Source organism: Neovison vison, chromosome 3 (genome assembly GCF_020171115.1).
Source record: "Neovison vison isolate M4711 chromosome 3, ASM_NN_V1, whole genome shotgun sequence".
NCBI lineage: Eukaryota > Metazoa > Chordata > Mammalia > Carnivora > Mustelidae > Neogale > Neogale vison.
This window is the reverse complement of record NC_058093.1, coordinates 62,930,165-62,950,174: the sequence shown is the minus strand read 5'-3', so window position 1 is coordinate 62,950,174 and position 20,010 is coordinate 62,930,165. Positions and strand designations below refer to the sequence as shown.

Sequence of the window (20,010 nt, the reverse complement as noted above, 5' to 3'; positions counted from 1 at the left end):
TACGTGCTAATTATTAAACCTGTTCCATACACTTTAAATTCATGTTTTGTACCCTGAACAATTTTTCACTTTATAATTTTGATTTTCAGGTAAAACTCAAGAAGCTCTTCGCGAATTTGAAGCGATTAAAAATAAACAAGATGTATCACTTTGTTCTCTAATTGCACTGATATATGCCCATAAAATGAGTCCTAATCCAGGTATAGTATTTAAGTATAATGCTTAGGACCATTTTTTCTACTCAATTCATTTTGATTTTCCTCAATTAACTTTGCACTTAGTCTGATAATACTGTATTATAATTTTCTGTAGATACTATTTTATCAGTTTTTTTTTTTAATCTTCCTGACAAGGTTACAGATTTATCAAGCACAAGAAATATGTGTCTTATATCCCTTTCATATTCCTTTATCTTACAGCAGAAGTTTCATTAATATATAGGGATCATTTGAATTCACATCAAGTTGAATGTGTGTTAGCAATTATTGAGCAAAGGACAGCCCACAAGAGGTATATACAGAAATTGCTCTGCAGCAGCCTGCTTTATAGCTTGTTACATGCAAATCTATAGCTACATGCAATTTCTCTCTTCCACTGTATCTTCAGCTTCTTAGAGGCCTGTACATGTCTCCACAAAAGGGGTAGCTAGCTCTTAGAAGATATTCAGTAACTTCTTATCCAGTAGTAGGTTAGGAAGTATAAGTATAAAGAGAACTTTATGCATAAACCAGCAATTAAAATTGTGTGAACTGTGGCTCTTAATGGTGGAAGCAGAATATCATAATCATAGATAATAAAGAGGAAATAGTATTCTATTCTTTTATATACATTCACTAACAGCCATTAGCATTATGAATGTAGATCATGTTTTAGATAAATAGACAATAATCAGATGTCATAGAATTTTTTTTTTAATACTAGAAATTTTTTTTTCCTGAGCAAAGTATCACATACCTCCTTCACATACACTTGCACAGATCAACAAAACTTATTTAAAACATTAATATGTTTAACAGGTAAACAGATCTAATGACTAGGTGCTTACTTTCTGCAAGGGACTATGTCAGAGATAATTAGAGAATACCAAAGAATTGTAAAAAGTGATCCATGACATCAAGTTTATAGTCCAGTGAAGAAAAGAAAATGTAAAACCCACAAAGGTTAAATGCTAATGTTACTATTAAATAAAATTATGAGAAAACAAATGACTCCATAATTAACTGAAAACGGTATATACTTTTAATCCATAGAAGAAGGCTGTGAAGGTTTTGTGGAAGATAGGGCCGTAATTTGGTCTTTGAAGGACAAGTAGGATTTGAATATAAGGCATATTTGTCAGAGAGGCGAAATTGATGGGCAAATATGTGGAAGTTGTTCAGGGTTCGGTTCTTGTATGGATGGGTCTCTGTTATCCAGCAGGAGTGTGTTTAGGTAGAGCAGAGAATTGGCATCAAGAGATAAAGTCAGTAAATCTAAAAAAAAAACAATATATATATATATATTTTTTCCTCTTAGAATCAAGTTTTCATTTAATTGGTTATTCTCGAGGGTGTTGGTTCTTTTGGGAAATTCCCAATATTCCCAAGAATATTGGAAATATTTCCAAGACACTAAAAAGATGAAGGCAGGAATACTGTTTAGAAACACCCGAGCACTGACTCTATATCTTAGATGATTGTGAGTGGGCATAAGCTCAGGAGGGACCAGATGTCCATCAGTATTGCCTAGGAAGGGCCTAGATTGTTCATGTCCATTCTTCCTAAATGCTGACATAATCCCTGATTATGCATTAAGAACTTGAGCTGATATCTGGTTAGAGAGGGCTTTGTGCAGATGGTGTCACAGCTAACAAATGCCCCACTTGGGACTTGGTGGACATCTGGCAGGAAAGTACAAATCCTACCCCTGCCCTGATGAATTCTTGTTCTGTATCATGACTACTTAATGAAAACTTGCAAAGGGGTTCATGTATGTTCGAGGGTCTTGTTGCCAAGCCATCTGTAGCCTTCCATAAACAGTTTTGTGAACTTAGAAAGTGGTTCCACATGTAAGTTTTTAGTGGTACAGAGGTAAAAGGAAGAGATATTATTGTTTTCTGGATGATCATTTCCAGAAAGGTAGTTGGTTAGAATCACAGCTTTCAATTTTGACATTTCTTATAACTTACTGAATAGCTGATCCATATTCTGATTCAGCTCAGTGTTTGGAGCTAATTGACATTGGTTTCCTAAGCACACATGTGATAGATTTAATGGTTAGAGATATTAGAGGTAGACCATCGTTTTAAGGGAGCAGCCAAGCATTCGGTATTAAACCATGTAAATAATAGTAATTATATTAACTTTTATTGGCCTATGACAACATCCAGGAATGTTTACATATTCTAGAATTAGATTAGGGAGTTGGGTAATTTGAGTACTATTCTTGGATTTACCCCTAATAATTTTAGAATCATTGCTAATTTTCTATCTTATTATTTTAAAAATTTGCATATTTAGCATTGCTAATTTTTCTGTCTTATTATTTAAAAAATTTACATATTTAGCCTTCAGATCTTGAGAATGACATAAATTACAGAACTGTAGTGTATGTCACAGGGGTCATTAACCACACATGGCTGCTGAGTACTTGAAATGTATCTAGTTGGAGAAACTGAATTTTAAATTGAATTCTAATTAAATATAAATTTAAAACTGATGCTTGATTCAGTTATTAGAAAAGTTAGGTTTGGGGGCACCTGAGTGGCTCAGTGGGTTAAGCCTCTGCCTTTGGTTCAGGTCATGATCCCAGGGTCCTGGGATCAAGTCCCGCATCGGGCTCCCTGCTCAGTGGAGGGCCTGCTTCCTCCTCTCTCTCCCTCTCTTCCTGCCTCTCTGCCTACTTGTGATCTCACTCTGTCAAATAAATAAATAAAATCTTTAAAAAAAAAAGAAAAGAAAAGTTAACGTTTGGAACAGTGAATATATGAATCTGCTGTTTTCAGCTATAGATTGTATGGAATCTATCTACAAACCAAGTATTTTTTTTATTAAAGATTTTTTAAAATTTATTTCAGAGAGAGAGAGCAAGAAGCAGAGGGCAGGCAGAGGGAGAAGCAGCCTTCTGAGCAGAGTACCTGACATAGGGCTCAGTCCTAGGACCCTGAGATCATAGCCTGAGCTGAAGGCAGATGCTTAACAGACTAAGCCAGCCACGCACCTCAAATCAAGTATTTTTTAAGAAAATTTAGCATTGTATTTGAGATATACTTTCTAATGACATATATCAGATTTTAAAAATTTAATAAGAACAAAAATGTCTCCATTTCATGTCAGTTTTGTGTTGGAATGAAAACTCAGATCTATTAGGTTAAATGTATTATTGAAATCAGTTGTATTTGTTTCTTTTTAACTTCTTTGATGTGGCTACTAGGAAATTTTAAATTGCAAATATGGCTTATATTTTATTTCTATTAGACAGTGGTGCTACAGAGAGAAGTACTATATTCTGTGCTCTGTTAATTGACCCATTATGAATACCTGATCTAGAATCTAATTTTCATTTAATGCCTTTTTCCCCTCCTAGATAGAGAAGCTATTCTGGAGTCAGATGCCAGAGTGAAGGAGCAACGTAAAGGAGCTGGGCCAAAAGCTTTGTACCATGCAGGCTTATTTCTATGGCACATTGGCCGCCATGACAAGGCGAGAGAATATATTGACAGAATGATCAAAGTGTCAAATGGCAGTAAAGAGGTAGCTGGGTTTCTTATTTTGAAATAGACGCACTACTAAAAGAAGTTTATATTTTCAGTAGTATTTTTTATTACTCTATTCTCATTTTATAAATAGCAGCTTTATTTCAATATTATTTTGTAAAATTTTGGTTGTCTAAGATTGTTTGTTTTTATTCTGTTTATTAATTCATGAAAAGATCTCCCTTCTTTCCTTATCTCTGTCCTTTCCTCTCACTCCCCCCCTTGAACTCTACATACAAGGCACTGATATTTGCACTAAGAATACAAAGATCAAGAATAAACTTTATTTACATGGATGGTTCAGTCTGGTGGTGTCATAGAGCAGATACCCAGCTAAGATTATGAGAACTTTTGTAAGTGGTATGAGAGACATGTGATGAAAGTGTAAAATAACAATTAACGGTTATTGCTCACTTACACTGTGCTCGGCACTAGTCTAAGGATTTAAGGAGAGATCACATCTATAAATGTTAGGAGAATGAGGAACAATTTCTTGAAGGCTGTAGCATTTGAGCTGAAACCTGAAAGATGGATATAGTTTCCAAATGCAAAGGTGATAGAAAAGGGAAGCAGATACTCGCAAGGTGGGAAATAATAAGTGGAAATAATAAAAACAAGGAGGGGTGCCTGGGTGACTCAGTGGGTTAAAGCCTCTGCCTTCGGCTCAGGTCATGATCTCAGGGTCCTGGCATCGAGCCCTGCATCAGGCTCTCTGCTCAGCGGGGAGCCTGCTTCTTCCTCTCTCTCTGCCTGCTTCTCTGCCTACTTGTTATCTCCGTCTGTCAAACAAATAAATAAAGTCTTTAAAAAAAAAACAAGGAGACTTGTTGGTTCTGGGTACAGTGAGAAGCTCCCATTTGACAGAAACACTGGGTGAGTAGATAAAGAGGAGGGAAGAAAAGCTTAGGGAGGTGAGTTGGGACAAAGTGAAGGGCCTTGACAGCTAGGTACACAAATTTAGATCTAATTTGATAGGCACAGAGAGGTCATTGAGATTTTTTTTTTTTTTTTAAGATTTTTTATTTATTTATTTGTCAGAGAGAGAGGGAGAGAGAGCGAGCACAGGCAGACAGAGAGGCAGGCAGAGGCAGAGGGAGAAGCAGGCACCCCGCCGAGCAAGGAGCAAGATGTGGGACTTGATCTCAGGATGCTGAGATCATGACCTGAGCCGAAGGCAGCTGCTTAACCAACTGAGCCACCCAGGTGTCCCGGTCATTGAGATTTTTAATCGGGGCAGTGGTATTTATTAGAGTACAAATTCACAGGACTGATTTATTGTTGGTTTATAGGATGAACTGGCCTGGGGAGATACTAGAGTGCAGCCCCCAAAATGGTAGTATGTGCTTTCTGGCAGAAGGTTTTGAGGGCCTACACTAAAACATTGTACCATGGGTATGACTTTGAAAATTATTAAATATCCACAAGAGCTGTCAACTGTATAAATGGCAGGGCAGGATTTTGAGGTGTCAGATGTCAAGGATGTCCCTCTGAGGTCTTAAACCTGGATTGTTCAGAGACCAGTTAACATGAACAGAGAATGTTGGGATGAGAAGGTAATTTTGGGGGGGTAATACATTTGGTTCCAGACATGCTGTATCTCCATCTCAGGTGGAATAGTGAGATGGGGATAGTAGATGAGCTTTTAGAAAAAGAAAAGTTTAAAAAAGGTATTGGACTAGAAAAAAGGCTGGGAATCATCCACACAGAGATAATATTTGAAATGATTCAAATACAAACATTGATCTAGTGAGTAGAAACAGCATTTTTTTAGGGGCACCCCGATACTCAATCAGTTAAACCTCTCCCTTTGGGTCGGTTCATGATCCTGTGGTCCTGGGATCCAGCCTGCATCTGGTTCCCTACTTAGGAAGGAGCCTGCTCTCTGTCTCCCTTTGCCCCCACCCCCGCTCCTGCGCACACACGCATGCTCTCTCTCTCAAAGAAATAAAATCTTCAAAAAAAAAAAAGAGAGAGAAATAGCATTGTTTTAATATTCATATCTGTCTTTTCAAGTGAAATGCAGGGAGGTAAATATAATATTAAAGATTTATAAATTTATGAATAAACCTAGAAGTTTTTTGATAGAAGAACAGATTTCACAATGTTTTTGGATACTGAAAAGTAAAGTAACCTATATCCGTCTTCTTTCTAAACCTATAAACCTTATAACCAACTGACTCACTGGCATTTCTGAAAGTAAACATCTGTGACTTCTTGAGTCTGATTTCTGAGGCCATTTATCCCTTCATTTAAAACTCACTGGACTGGTCACAAGGATTAAGATAGTTGCCACATTATCTTAATTTTTAATATGTATCAAGCAAGACTCTTCAGTTCTTCCATCTTAGTTTACTTGGTCTGTTTGTCCAAAAAAGATTCTTATTTGTGTATTGAATTACATGTTTAACAATTATTATTAATAACTTAGTAGCAAAATTCTGGGTAAGAATATTGATTATTTAGGATTAATGGAGTATTTGGCAAGTTAATGTTGATATTGAATACGTTGTAAGCTTAAGAGCTGAAATATATATAACAGTTCCAAGACTCTAGGCTGGAAAGTGTTTGAAAACAGTTTTGCTGAACACCGTTTTAATTATTCAGAACATTTTTTGGCAGAGTGATATCTTGTTACTAATCACAGAAAAGGACGTTAGATTACCTCTTTCATCAACATTTATTTTGTTACCAATAAAATGGAAGTATGATTAGAATTTTTCATTCTACAGGGACAGGTTTTGAAAGCATGGCTTGATATCACAAGAGGAAAAGAACCTTATACTAAAAAAGCACTGAGATATTTTGAAGAGGGATTACAAGATGGAAATGATATTTTTGCTCTGTTGGGTAAGGTGAGTTGGAGTTCGGGGTAAATAAATTATGTTTTAAAATTCATTCATAATCTGTTTGAAACCCAACAAAACCGAGTAGCTCAAAAAAGGTACTAATTGTCATGTTACTTTTATCAGCTCTCAAATATGGGAGGTACTTGGATTTTATTTGTATAGGACAGTGAACAACAAACTAGAGAAATGTATTCCTTACCAAATTCCTGAAAATTGATTGGTTTTAATTGTTGTTGGTGGTGGTTCCTCTATTACTTACCCACTAAACATTTATAGTTTGCCTAATATGTGCAAAGCATCACTGTCGATACTAGGGATACCCCGAAGCAAAATAAAACTACTTGCTTTTTTGGGGCTTATACTCTATTGTTGAAGTCAGGCAATAAAATAAGTAAGAAAATTATGTAGTGTATTAGAAGGTGATAAGTGCAATGGAAAGGTAAGTCAGATAAAGGAGGAGATGTAGAGCTGGGTTATGAATTTGTAGGTTTAAATGATGTGGTCAGAGAAAGTGACAGTTGAGCTGACACTTACACAGGAGGTGAGAGTTGAAGCTCTGTGGGCTCCAGTGGGAAACCATCACAAATAGAGGGGATAACAAGTTGAAATACCTTAAGGCATGTTCAGGGCATTGCTGGGAGGCCAGGAGATGAAAGTGAAATGAGCGAAGGGGAGGTTAGAAATGGAGGCTAGAGGAAAAGAAGGTGGATGTGGGTACAGATGGGCGTGGGTGAATGAGGAGAGGCAGGACTGATTGTATAAAGACATTGGCTTTTTAAAAAAATTATTTTTATTAACATATAATGCATAATTTCCCTAGGAGTACAGGTCTGTGAATTATCAGACTTTTCATTTGAACCAGATAGATGGGAAGCCAATGGAAAAGAGAAACAACAGGACCTGATTTACACTGTGAGGGATGAGTAGTTAATTGGCAGAGTCATTAGAAATCATTGGTAGTTATAAATGTATAATTCAGTCCCTTTCTTCAGTTTCATTGATGCCTTTAGAATGTCTTAAAATTTTTCAAATTTTTTAAACTTAACAACAGGAAATTAAATTTTATTTAATTATTTAAACAATTATTATTTTTATTATTATTAAATATTAATATTAAATATTAACAATTACCAAATAATTAAATCAATTATTTATTTAAATTTATTTTGTTAAATTTTAGGAAAACAGCTTGTTAGATAAGTAGTAATTTGGGGGGATAAAAAAGGGGATTATTAGTGTCTTGGCTGTTAATATGCCCTTATCACTCTTATCAATTTCTGTGACTTTGAGGTTGTTCAGATATGCGCCTCTGCTACAACTAGTATTCCAGCTGGTTGGAGTCAAATTTTATCTAATGGCATTGCTAGAGAAATTGAGTATTTATCAAGTTTTTAAAAAGTATTTCTTGATTATTTTTCCTCCTCCTTATTCCTTAAAGAAAACTAGTTGATAATTTCCTCAGGTGGGGCTATTTCAGGTAATATGGTTTAGCAGGGATTTACCTTTTTCCTCCAATAGTTAAGATTGGTTTAAAATCTTTTTCTGATACAAACCATCCCAGTTATGTATTTATTTTTCAAATTAATTCAATAGAGGATGTTTCCATTAGCCTAATTCCAACTTGGAATGATGTGAACCAAATACATAGAAAATTTAGTTTCATTTAATATCTTTGTGACATCCTATGGGAGGTGATGGTCTAAGGGAGTAATATATGTGTGGTCTTTTAACATGCTTTTCTTTTTTTACGTTACCAGCTATTTAGGCAGATTTTAAAGATACACGTAATTTGAAAAAATTCTCTGCATTAATCTTTCTCAGCTTTCAGAGATTTTAATAATTTATCTTGACATAATGGCATTTTTGGATGGTTCTCAGACTTTCCTTTAATTATATGGGAATATAATTATATGGGAATATACATGAAAATATAATCTCAAACCAATTTTAGGATTATATTGCATCTTTTGAGATTGAATGCTCATTTTGAACTGAGATATTCCAGGACTAAATTATTTTTTTTAAAGATTTTGTTTATGTATTTGACAGAGATCACAAGTAGGCAGAGAGGCAGGCAGAGAGAGAGGAGGAAGCAGGCTCCCTGCTGAGCAGAGAACCCGATGTGGGGCTCGATCCCAGGACCCTGGGATCACGACCTGAGCTGAAGGCAGAGGCTTTAACCCACTGAGCCACCCAGGCGCCCCTCCAGGACTAAATTTATTCCAGGACTAAATTCCAGGACCAAATAGATCTCGGAACAAATTTTAAAAAACTCTGATATGTGATAAATATGCTTCATATCTTTTCTTTAAACCACTAACTCTATAGCTTTATTTTTTCTGACTATAAAATTAATACATAGACATTCTAAAAAATACATTTCAGAATTCTGAATTAAGAATAAATCATCATTAGAGATAACCAATTAAACTATTATATTATAAATGACATCTCTTCATGTCAGTAAATATAGATCTACAAATCCACATAACCACCTAAAATTTGATTAAATGGATAGGCTATTATTTAATCCTGCATGGACCTTTTGGTTATGTTTATTTTTTCTGTTATATCTATTATAAATCTGTCATAAATATAATCTACATTGTTTTGTGGTCTTACTCAATTATTTCCTTAAGATACTTCCTAGAATTGAAAATATTGAGCTAGAAGGAGTTGTTTGAACTTTATTTTGCTTATTTTTTAAAGTCTTACCTTCTTTAGCCTGAAAGTATTTTTTTTTTAAAGATATAAAAATCTCCTCATTTTAGATGCTATTTGCAAATGTCCTGGAAATATTTTATTCTAAAAGGTAATTTTTCTATTCTAGTTATTTAAATTAGGGTTTTATAACAAAGCCATTTACATAGAATAGTTTTTAATGTTCTGTGATGTTTTAAAATTTGTTAAAAATTTGTTTTGTATTTCTCATTATTAAGTAACTGTTCCTTACAGAAAAGTCAGAAAACAAAAATATAGAAAAATGTTAAATAGTAGTATTCTGCCTCTTGCAGGATAGCTGTTGTGAGAGCCTCAGTATTATTGATCACAGTTTTGATGTCACTTTTTTTCTTCCATTAGGCACAATGCCTTGAGATGCGCCAGAATTATTCAGGTGCTCTGGACACTGTGAACCAGATAATAGTAAACTTTCCAAGTTTCCTTCCTGCTTTTGTAAAGAAAATGAAACTACAACTTGCCTTACAGGATTGGGACCAGACTGTTGAAACAGCACAGAGGTTAAGTAAAAAAAGATAATGCGTACCTTTGGATCTGGTTATAATTTCCAGGAAAAAAAAATCTGTATTTTTCTATCATATTTTAAATTTGATTTTTTTCAAACAATATAGAATTAAAGAACTTGACTTTGCATTGTTTTTAAAAACTGAACTTATTGATTTACATAAATGTCTGAATAGCTGTCCTAAGACACTCTTCGATGGAAATGTCCCTTGCCCTTGTGAAGCTCAATTTCAAATGAGAGGAACCATGTAATAAGCAGAACAAGTAAGAAGTTGTGTAGCATGTTAGAGAGTTGTAAGTGTTATGGAGAAGAGATAAAGCTGGGAAGTGAAATAGGGAGTGTGGGGAGGGCTTCCATTTTATGGGATGGCAGTGAGCAGCCGGCATTTGGACTAAAGGAGCAAGCCAGGCTTGCTTCCATGCCACGGAAGAAGACTTAGCAGAAAGAAGGAGAAACAAATGCAGAAACCTTGAGGCAAAAGTTTGTGTGATGTTTTTAAGGAGTGGGAGGGGATAAAATGACTGGACAGCGAAGTCAGAGTAGAGGGATGGAGCCAGGGGAGCTAGGTTGTGGAAGGTCTTGGTCATCTTAAGGATTTGGATTTTTCTTCTGACGTGTGAAGTCATTGGAGGATTCCTTTTCTTCCTCTGCCTCTCCTGATTTTCCTTTTTTCTCCCTCCACCTGCTTCCTACTACTCCCACCTCTTTTGATGTGTAAGTTAAAGAACCCATCTTTTATCCTGTAGGTTTTCCATAAGAATTTTATTATTGCATGCTATATACTGTATAACTTATTGCTAACCTCTGAATTTCCTATAAATGTGGTACTAGATATAGAGGCTTGGTTAGATTCATGTTCAATTTTTTCTTTTCTTTTTTTTTTTTTTTGCAATTACTAGTAAGTGGTGATGTCTTCTTTCATCAAAGGGACATAATCTTCACTTGTGTTTTTGTGGTCTTAGCAGAATATATCTTTTTTTTTTTTTCCAATTTATTTATTTTCAGAAAAACAGTATTCATTGTTTTTTCACCACACCCAGTGCTCCATACAAGCTGTGCCCTCTATAATACCCACCACCTGGTACCCCAACCTCCCACCCCCCCGCCACTTCAAACCCCTCAGACTGGGGGAAGGGCAGAGATAGAGAATCCTAAGCAGCCTCCAACAGCCAGTGTGGGGCTCGATCTCATAGTCCTGAGACTATGACCTGAGCCAAAAATCAAGAATTAGACACTTAACTGACTAAACCACCCAGGCAACCTATTAGCAGAAATTTGTGTTCAATACATGGGTGCTGTAGGATTAATGCGGTTATATCATTCTTTCTTCATTTCTTAGCTGGAGTACTATTAAAAGAAAAAAAAAAAAACGATTCTAACTTAACTGGTGGTTATCTGGTGTTAGAATTCATTTAAGAAAAATTGGATAAATGCTTGAGTCTTTTTTTTTCTGGGTTTCAAAAGACCAAAAAAAAAGTTAAAAATTCCCTGGCGTCCTACAGAGGTGACTGATTAGTAGTTTGGATTTGTTTATATCACATAGATTAAATTTGTATGTTTCTAACCATTTTGGTTATTATACTTGCTCAAATTGTCTCATCTTTGGCTCTTAGTAGCCTCTTCAAGTTAGTTCTCAGGCCCTTTTCATATGAACCTAGCAGTCTTTGATTGTTTCTTTGCTATTTGGTATAGAGCAACATATACTAGGGCCATTTTGTGTATTTACTGCCCCAAACAGGTATTAGCCATTGTGGAATGCAGTCTAACTCTTTTAGTGGGAAATGATATTTGAAGGCCACAATTTGGACATTAATAACTCTTTGATATTTATATTTTTCTAGATTTCTAGGCACTGTGTGTGAGTAAGAAGGTAAAGGGAATATCAATATAATATATAAAAAATATATTTTGGGGGATGTGTGTAAAAAATAGGCTTGTTATATAGTTTTTAAACTTGATTTCTCTTTTTTTTAAAGATCTATTTTAGGGGCACCTGGATGGCTCGGTGGGTTAAAGCTTATGCCTTCAGCTTAGGTCATGATCCCAGGGTCCTGGATTGAGCCCTGCATTGGGCTCTCTGCTCGGCAGGGAGCCTGCTTCCCTTCCCCTCTCTCTGCCTGCCTCTCTGCCTACTTGTGATCTCTGTCAAATAAATAAATAAAATCTTTTAAAAAAAAAAAAGATTTATTTGAGAGAGAGAGAGAGAGTACGCGCACATAGTGGGGAGGGGCAGAGAGAGAGAAACTCAAGCAGGCTCAGTGCTGAGCGTGGAGCCCCATGCAGGGCTTGGTCTCACAGCCCTGAGATCACTGCCTAAGCTGAAACCAAGAGTTGGACACTTAACCAACTGTGCCACCCAGATACCCATACATTTGATTTTTCTTTAACTTAGTATTTTGTGGATGTTCTATTATATCCATTCACACAGATAGACATAATTCTTTTTTAACAATGAAAACATCTATAAAGTAAACATACAGATAGTTTATATTTTCCCATAGGTAGACATTTAGGCGCGTGTGCACGCGCGTGGACACACACATATACCCTTTTATACATGTAAAGTATATTTCTGGAGGATGGTTTCCCAGATGAGGGATTACTGAGTTAAAGGGAATCTTACTTGTTAGGGTAAGCTAAGCTCCTATAAAAGAATAGATCTAAACACATAATAGAATTTTTCTTCTGATATGTAACTATTTTGAGTGTGTATAAATCCTGATCAGGCCACCTTCCTCCACACCATCATTAAGGGACCTAATCCCTTTCTGTCTTGCAACTCTGCCTTGTCCTAAAACCTCATGACTTTGGTATCCAGCTGGTACAAAGGCAAAGAGGGTGGAGGAGTCGTTCCACTTTTCTTAAAAGCCCAGGTCTAGAAGCGGCATATGTTGCCTTGTGTCCAGAGGGCCACCTCTTGTGGCAAAGGTGGCAGGAAAATGTAAGCTAGCTGTGTGCCCAAGCAAGTAAAGAGAGAATGGATTTGAGGGGACAGATTGTAGTCTCTTCCTCACATATTTCATGTTTGAAATTTTGGAAGATACCACCAAATTGTTCTCCTAAGAATTTATACTAATTTATGCTCCCATCAGTAGTCTACTGGATGCCCCCTCCTCCATCCTTAACCAATTCTGGCTGTTACCAGTGTGGTATTTTTTTTGTTTTTATTTTTGACAATCTGATAGAATAAAAATGGTAGAATCCGGTAGAATAAAACCTTATTTTTATTTTCATTTCTTCAATTATGTTGAGATTGAGTGTCTTTTTAATAGTAAAAGCTGACTTTCCCCCTGTATACTGACTGGTCCTTTTTTTATATATTTTTTCGGTCAAGTTCTTCATCATGTTTCTTTTTCGATAGTTTTCTTGGCTCTTCTTCTGCAGTTGACTGCCAGAATTAACTTACCAAGTTTAAAAAAATAAAAAAGAAAGAAACCTTACAAGATTTTGGTTTGAATTACATTAAATCTATAGATTATTTGGGAGAAAAACTTTTTTAACCAAAGTGTGTATTATCATGTGTCATTAGAGCGTATAGGACCATAGCAAACAACCTCACATCTCTGGGCATATGACTGTAAGCACTCATTTCTCACTTCGGTAGGGATCCTCTCACTTCCACCAAGCTTGCCTCGTGTTCTGCTTCCAATTTTAAATCCAGCTGGCTTGGTGTGGCCCCTCACGGCAGTCTGGTCTCTGGTCAGCTCTAGGGGTGTTCTCAGGACTCAAGCCAGAGAGCAGCAGCTCTCCAGAGGAAACTCTTCTCGTGGAGATAGCAGAGATGCGTGAGGAACAGGCATCAATAGTTAATGCCTCCGAAACTTTGGGGGTGGTACACCGCCACTCTTATTCACATTCCGCTGACCAATATAAGGAAAACGTCCAAATCCATAGCTAAGAAGCAGTAAAGTACATGTCAGCATTTATATGAGGAACTGCTCACTTTGATGGCAGAAAGCTTGTATTAATGGAAGGTGGGAAGATTGAGGCTAATAATTCAATATGCCATACCATTCATGATAAGAAACCTAGTGTGTAGGTTACCCCATTTGTTCAGTTTCTTTTTCAAATGTCCTTGAGTAAAGTTTAGGAATTTATATAGCTTTTGCATGTTTTTTACAAAGTTTTTTGGGAAAGGGGAGTTGTTTCTTTTACTAATAGGGTATTTTTCCATAATTTTTTCTGATTTGTTATTTTCACATAGGAATCTGTTTTAATGTTGTGAATTACATTAATATATTTTCAAATGTTTAACCCATCTTTTCATTCCTGAAAGTCTTGCAGTAATAAATCTTCCTGGTCAAGGTGAATTCTTCTTCTTTTTTCTTCTTTTTTTTTTTTTTTTTTTCTTTTGAGAGGGCGAGGGTGTTGGGAGGAAGGAGAGAGAGAATTTTAGACAGGCTCCGCATTCCACACAGAGCCCCATGTGGGGCTCCATCTCACTGCCCTGAGATCATTACCCAAGCCGAAATCAAGAGTCGAACATGTAACCGACTGAGCCATCCATTATTCTTTTAATACACTGTTGGTTATGGTTAATACATTATTTAGGATTGCCAAAGAATTTAAAGAAACCGATACAATCTATTCATATCTTTTTTAAACATATTAAAGATTAAGATTCAGAGATTATTTTTTAGCTTTAATAATGAGGTTGATAATTTTCATAAAGGGTATATTATTTTACTAATTAAAATTTTTATTTAGACAGTGGAATAGTCAGTCCAGCGAACTGCCTTTTCAGACCCTCAGATAAAAGAAAGCATATTAAGTCTATTTCAACATTATGTGAAATGTTTTTTTGCAGGTTAATGCTTCAAGATAATCAAAATGTGGAAGCGCTAAGAATCCTGGCTCTTTACTATTTGTGTAGGGAGGGGGACATAGAGAAGGTAAGTTGTATTGTACTATTTAAGTTTCCTGTAGTAAAAAATGCATAGTTACATACACATATGCCCATATGTTAGAGCCTTGAAGAGCCCTTTCAGAATGTATGCCATGATAATTTTTACTTGAATTCTAGAAATACACTTTAACACAGTGATGAGCTTCTTAAATCAACTAATAAAGCAAAAATATCAAATAGTTAAAATACCTTGAAAATTCCTTGAATCAATTACGTTATATGTGGTTTCCTACATAAAACTCCCATGCATGATTAATGTAACTGGTGATGATAGGTAAGGAAGAATATATATGCAAAATGTAGTCCTTAGTTTTTTTTAGAGTTTAGCTGAGTTTATGTAATTTAAATGGGCTCAGGATGACATCCCATTGGACCTTATAATACGATTCATGTTTCTGTAGTAATGAGCACATTGATTAGGTACTAGGTTATGGAATGCCAAAATCCAGTCTGAAGCAAATAGTATTATAAAATAGTATTATATAGTATATTATATAGGAGTAGATTTGAATTGTGTTTAGTCTGGTTAGATTGTTAAATGTGACAGCAACTAGTAAGTTCTTCGGTAAATACCAGGGGAATTTTACTAGGGGCAGCTCTTCAGTAAATTTTCCAAGCATTGAAATAACTTACAGCATGTTAATTTTTCTATTCCAGAGAGTATTTTAAATATAACCAGGCTATATAGGTAATCAAAAATCAGATCTCATATTATATTAATGTTTATAATTTTATTATACATATCTCATGTGTGACATGAACTAATTGCTGGAGAGGGAGCTGGGCATATATCGTTAATTGAATATTATGGGTTATCTTTACCTACCAAGAGGTTTCCATTCAAAAACATATTTTTAAAACACACTTGATTTATTTTATTTTATTTTTTTAAAAGATTTATTTATTTAAGTAATTTCTATGCCCAATGTGGGACTCAAACTCATGACGCAAGATCAAGAGTCACATGCTGCCTGAGCCAACCAGGGACCCCTAAAAAACACATTTTAAATCTCAATTCTTTATTCACAATTCTTGAGATTTTTAAAAGAACCTTTAATACATTTCACAACGTAGATTTTATTAGTGTATACGTCATGTATTCTTTTTTTCTTAGTTTATTTTAAAATTATCCTGATACTTTTGTTTCAGGCTGCCACCAAGCTGGAAAACTTAGAGAATGCATTGGATGCCATGGAACCCCAGAATGCTCAACTTTTTTATAAGATCACAGTAGCCTTCAGCAGAACTGTAAGAGCGCCTGCTGTGCAGCAGAGCTATTATCTGTGGCTAGGAATATTAAATAAGTCACAAAGGTTGAGGCATCAAAGAGCATATGGCCTAGAATGAAAATAACGTACATGTGTAAATATGTGATACATTCGTAAGAAAGGTAGTTCAGGGGAGATATGATTTCTAACCATAAGAAGATTTCATGGAGGTGGGAAAGGATAGGGAAGTGAGAAATTCCAAAGGAAGTGGGAAGCCATTTATTAATCAGCATAGGATTTTTTTTTTTTAAGATTTTATTTATTTGACAGACAGAGATCACAAGTAGGCAAAGAGGCAGACAGAGAGAGAGGAGGAAGCAAGCTCCCTGCGGAGCAGAGAGCAGAGAGTGGGGCTCGATCCCAGGACCCCGGGATCATGACCTGAGCTGAAGGCAGAGGCTTAATGCACTGAGCCACCCAGGCGCCCCAGAACATAGGATTTATAACTAGGGTTATTCTTTGTTTTTTTGAAACTGCAGTTTTCCCTTGAACAACACAGGTTTGAACTGTGTGAGTCCACTGACTGCAGATGTATTCAATCAATACAGTATTGTATTTTCCTTATTATTTTCTTTTCTCTAACTTTATTGTAAGAATATATAACAGAAAATATGCATTTATAGACTGTGTTTAGGTTATCAGGAAGGTGTGGTCAGTAGTAGGCTATTAATAGTTAAGTGTTTGGGAAGTCAAAAATTATATGCAGATTTTCAACTGTGTGGTGTGGGAGAGGCAGGGGAGGGCGTGGGTGAGAGCACCCTCACCCCTGCGTTATTCAAGGGTCATTTGTATTTGAAAAACAGTTCTAACATGGGTAAGAGACAATTTTGATGTGGGAAATGGCTGGGATCTTTTTTTTTTTTTTTTTTTAATTTTTTAACATATAATATATTATTTGCACCAGGGGGTATAGATCTGTGAATCGTCAGGCTTATACATTTCTCAGCACTTACCATATTAATGTAACAGTAAAGAAATGTTTTCATTACAACATCCAGTATAAAGAAGATAATCAGGAATGGAATAGAAAGATACTGCAGGGGGCGCCTGGGTGGCTCAGTGGGTTAAGCCGCTGCCTTCGGCTCAGGTCATGATCTCAGAGTCCTGGGATCGAGTCCCGCATCAGGCTCTCTGCTCAGCAGGGAGCCTGCTTCCTCCTCTCTCTCTCTCTGCCTACTTGTGATCTCTCTCTGTCAAATAAATAAATAGAATCTTTAAAAAAAAAAAAAAAAGAAAAAAAAATACTGCAGGATCTCAAAATCAATACAAGGACTGAAAGAATTGAAAAGGTCTTAATTAAACTAGGGAAAAAATAAGAAAATGATGTATACAAGCAGGTGAAATACTAGGTATAAAATTAAAAGAAAAAATCAAGGATCATAATTATTAAATGACATGAGGAAACAATTCTTTTTTAAAAAACAGATTGTCAGATTGTGTGAAATTTAAAGGGAAAAAATCTGTGCTATTAACAAAAGTTTGAGTTAAGGAAGATATTTACCTTTTTTATTTACTTTATTGCCAGATAATTTATTTTCATTAGTTTTTAAATAGCTTACAAAAATTTAAGCAGTTTAGTATTTTGTCTCTTAAAAGTTATTATGTTAGAACATTGCATACTTATTTTAGCAGAGTCGCCATTTCTTGAAATATTTTTGAACCTTTTTTCACAAAGATTCTAATGAGTAATCTTTTAAAATATTTAACCTGGTGGCATACCTCAACTTAGGGGGAAAGCAAATCCTTAAACAATCATGAGACAGTTAAAAAAACTTTGAAAAAAGTTCTAAAAGGTATTCTTGTACAGCAACATCATTGTAGTATACTTTTCAAGAAGCCATTGTTTAAAATAGCTCACTAGGATTTTAAGTTCTGCTTGGGTATAAACTCTTGCTGTGCTATCTAGATGGTAAATAGAGAAGTCATATTTTTCTTTGATTATTACTTTTTTTCTATTTCTGTGAAGTAGAAATACTTTGTATCTTTTTATTCTATTTCTATGAAGTTTTATTTTTCTTTGATTATTAAATACTTCTTTAAAATTCTACTTCTATGAAGTACAAATAATTTGTATCTTTAGGAAAAAATAATTCTCTCACCTGAGTAAAAGTGTTTGACTTTCTAGTCTGAAATTTCTTTTTTCTTTTTAGTGTGGGCGAAGTCAACTCATTCTTCAAAAAATTCAGACATTGCTAGAAAAAGCTTTTAGTTTAACCCCTCAGCAATCAGAATTTGCTACAGAACTTGGATACCAGATGATTTTACAAGGAAAAGTTAAAGAGGCACTGAAGTGGTATAAGACCGCCATGACACTTGATGAAACTAGCGTCCCTGCACTAATTGGTAGGCCCGCTCTTTCTAAATGTTCCTCAGATAGATGCAAGTCATTAATTCCCTTAAGTACCTGCTGTGAAAGAAGAAAAAAATGTAGGTTGTGGTTTTCTAAAATTAAACTGTCCTCCATTATCCATAATAGAAAAAAACCAGGAATCTTTAAAATGCAGTTTTTATTTCTTAAGTAATATCTTGAGAGAACAGATTTTTATGAGGTAGTTCCTATAAATCCTGAATTTCTTAGTAACTGATTTTATTTGGGTACAGAGCTGCCCATTTTATTTTCTTTTATTTTAAATCTGAAGTATTGCTTTAATGTCTAATACTTTCTTATAATTTATTAATACTTTATTATGGAGGGAAAATCTTTTATTAATGTTTGTGTTAGCTTGACGTGTACATGCCTGAATTGCTGTGGACTTGGACTGTTTTGTTGTGTTTGGTTTTAGGATTTATCCGATGTCAGTTAATTGAAGGGCAGTTACAGGATGCAGACCAGCAGCTAGAATTCCTTAGGGAAATTCAGCAGTCTATTGGAAAATCTGCGGTAAAGTGTTTTATTTTATCAGATGGTAGATCCTAAATACTGTTTATAAAATAAGAGATTGTTAATTTTAGTAATAGTGGCTTTAGGGTTAATGGCTTTAGGTTTAATATATAATTGCATTTACTAATTTACCTCCACACAGGATTAGACTTTAAATATTCTTGTATAAGATTCTAAAAGTTTGCCCAAGCTAATACTGAAATTTGAGCAAATAATGCACATAAATAGCACTTCATAAATATTTGAAATCTAAGTGGTAATAAATGACTTTACAACTGAATGGGATAATTAATGATGACTGCTTAATTTCTAGGAATTAACCTATTTACATGCAATTCTTGCCATGAAGAAAAATAAACGACAAGAAGAAGTTATTAATTTGTTAAATGATGTTCTGGAGACTCATTTTTCCCAGTTAGAAGATTTACCACTTGGCATACAGTATTTTGAGAACTTAAATCCTGATTTCTTGCTAGAAATTATTATAGACTATCTGAATTTTTGTCCAGTGCAGGTAAGTAATTCTTTCTGAGCCTTATTTTCAACGAAAATATTTTCAACATCACTTACATGATGTTTTATAAAACGTACTAATAAATTGTCCTTCACATGTTAGATTAGATCAGCATCTTACAATGGTAGTATTTGTATCTATATTAGTCAAAATAGTTTTATATCAGAATATTTATACCAATGACTGCTATCAAATGATAAATGTATTGGTTTACAAATATTCAGTTAGAATTGATAAAATTGTAAAATCTTCAGTTTAGAAGTATTATTAGAAGTCATTTAATTCAGACATGCATGTGATACTTGAATCTACTCCACAGCAACCACGCTAAGTGCCCATCCAACCCGTGGGTGCATTAAAAAATGCAGTTCTCACTCTAGGACTAGACTATTAGACTGTATTTCCTATGTTGTCAGACTCAGCTTTGTGTTAAAAAAATTTCACCCATTTCCTGGTCCGCCTGCTCTCTGGAGTGCACAGAGCAAGTCCACTTACTTCGCCAAAGCAAAGATTATTCCTCATCATAACACAGACCTTTGAATTTTAGAAATTAGTTTTCATGTTCTGCCTAGACAATTCCAGGTTTTTAGCCACTTGTTTTTTATATAACATAGTTAG

The 20,010-nt window shown here is 35.1% G+C and overlaps 1 protein-coding gene across 1 annotated transcript in view; it reads left to right on the top strand.

Annotated features, from left to right (window-relative positions):
• The window catches only part of TTC21B (tetratricopeptide repeat domain 21B), a 77,238-nt gene that overhangs the window by 3,630 nt on the left and 53,598 nt on the right, over positions 1-20,010 (top strand). The window contains exons 3-11 of the mRNA XM_044242253.1: positions 90-200; positions 3,565-3,731; positions 6,463-6,585; positions 9,661-9,818; positions 14,631-14,715; positions 15,879-15,977; positions 18,148-18,340; positions 18,781-18,878; positions 19,192-19,392. Of these exons, the coding sequence (XP_044098188.1) occupies positions 90-200; positions 3,565-3,731; positions 6,463-6,585; positions 9,661-9,818; positions 14,631-14,715; positions 15,879-15,977; positions 18,148-18,340; positions 18,781-18,878; positions 19,192-19,392 (1,235 nt within the window). The remainder of the gene's footprint in view (positions 1-89; positions 201-3,564; positions 3,732-6,462; positions 6,586-9,660; positions 9,819-14,630; positions 14,716-15,878; positions 15,978-18,147; positions 18,341-18,780; positions 18,879-19,191; positions 19,393-20,010) is intronic.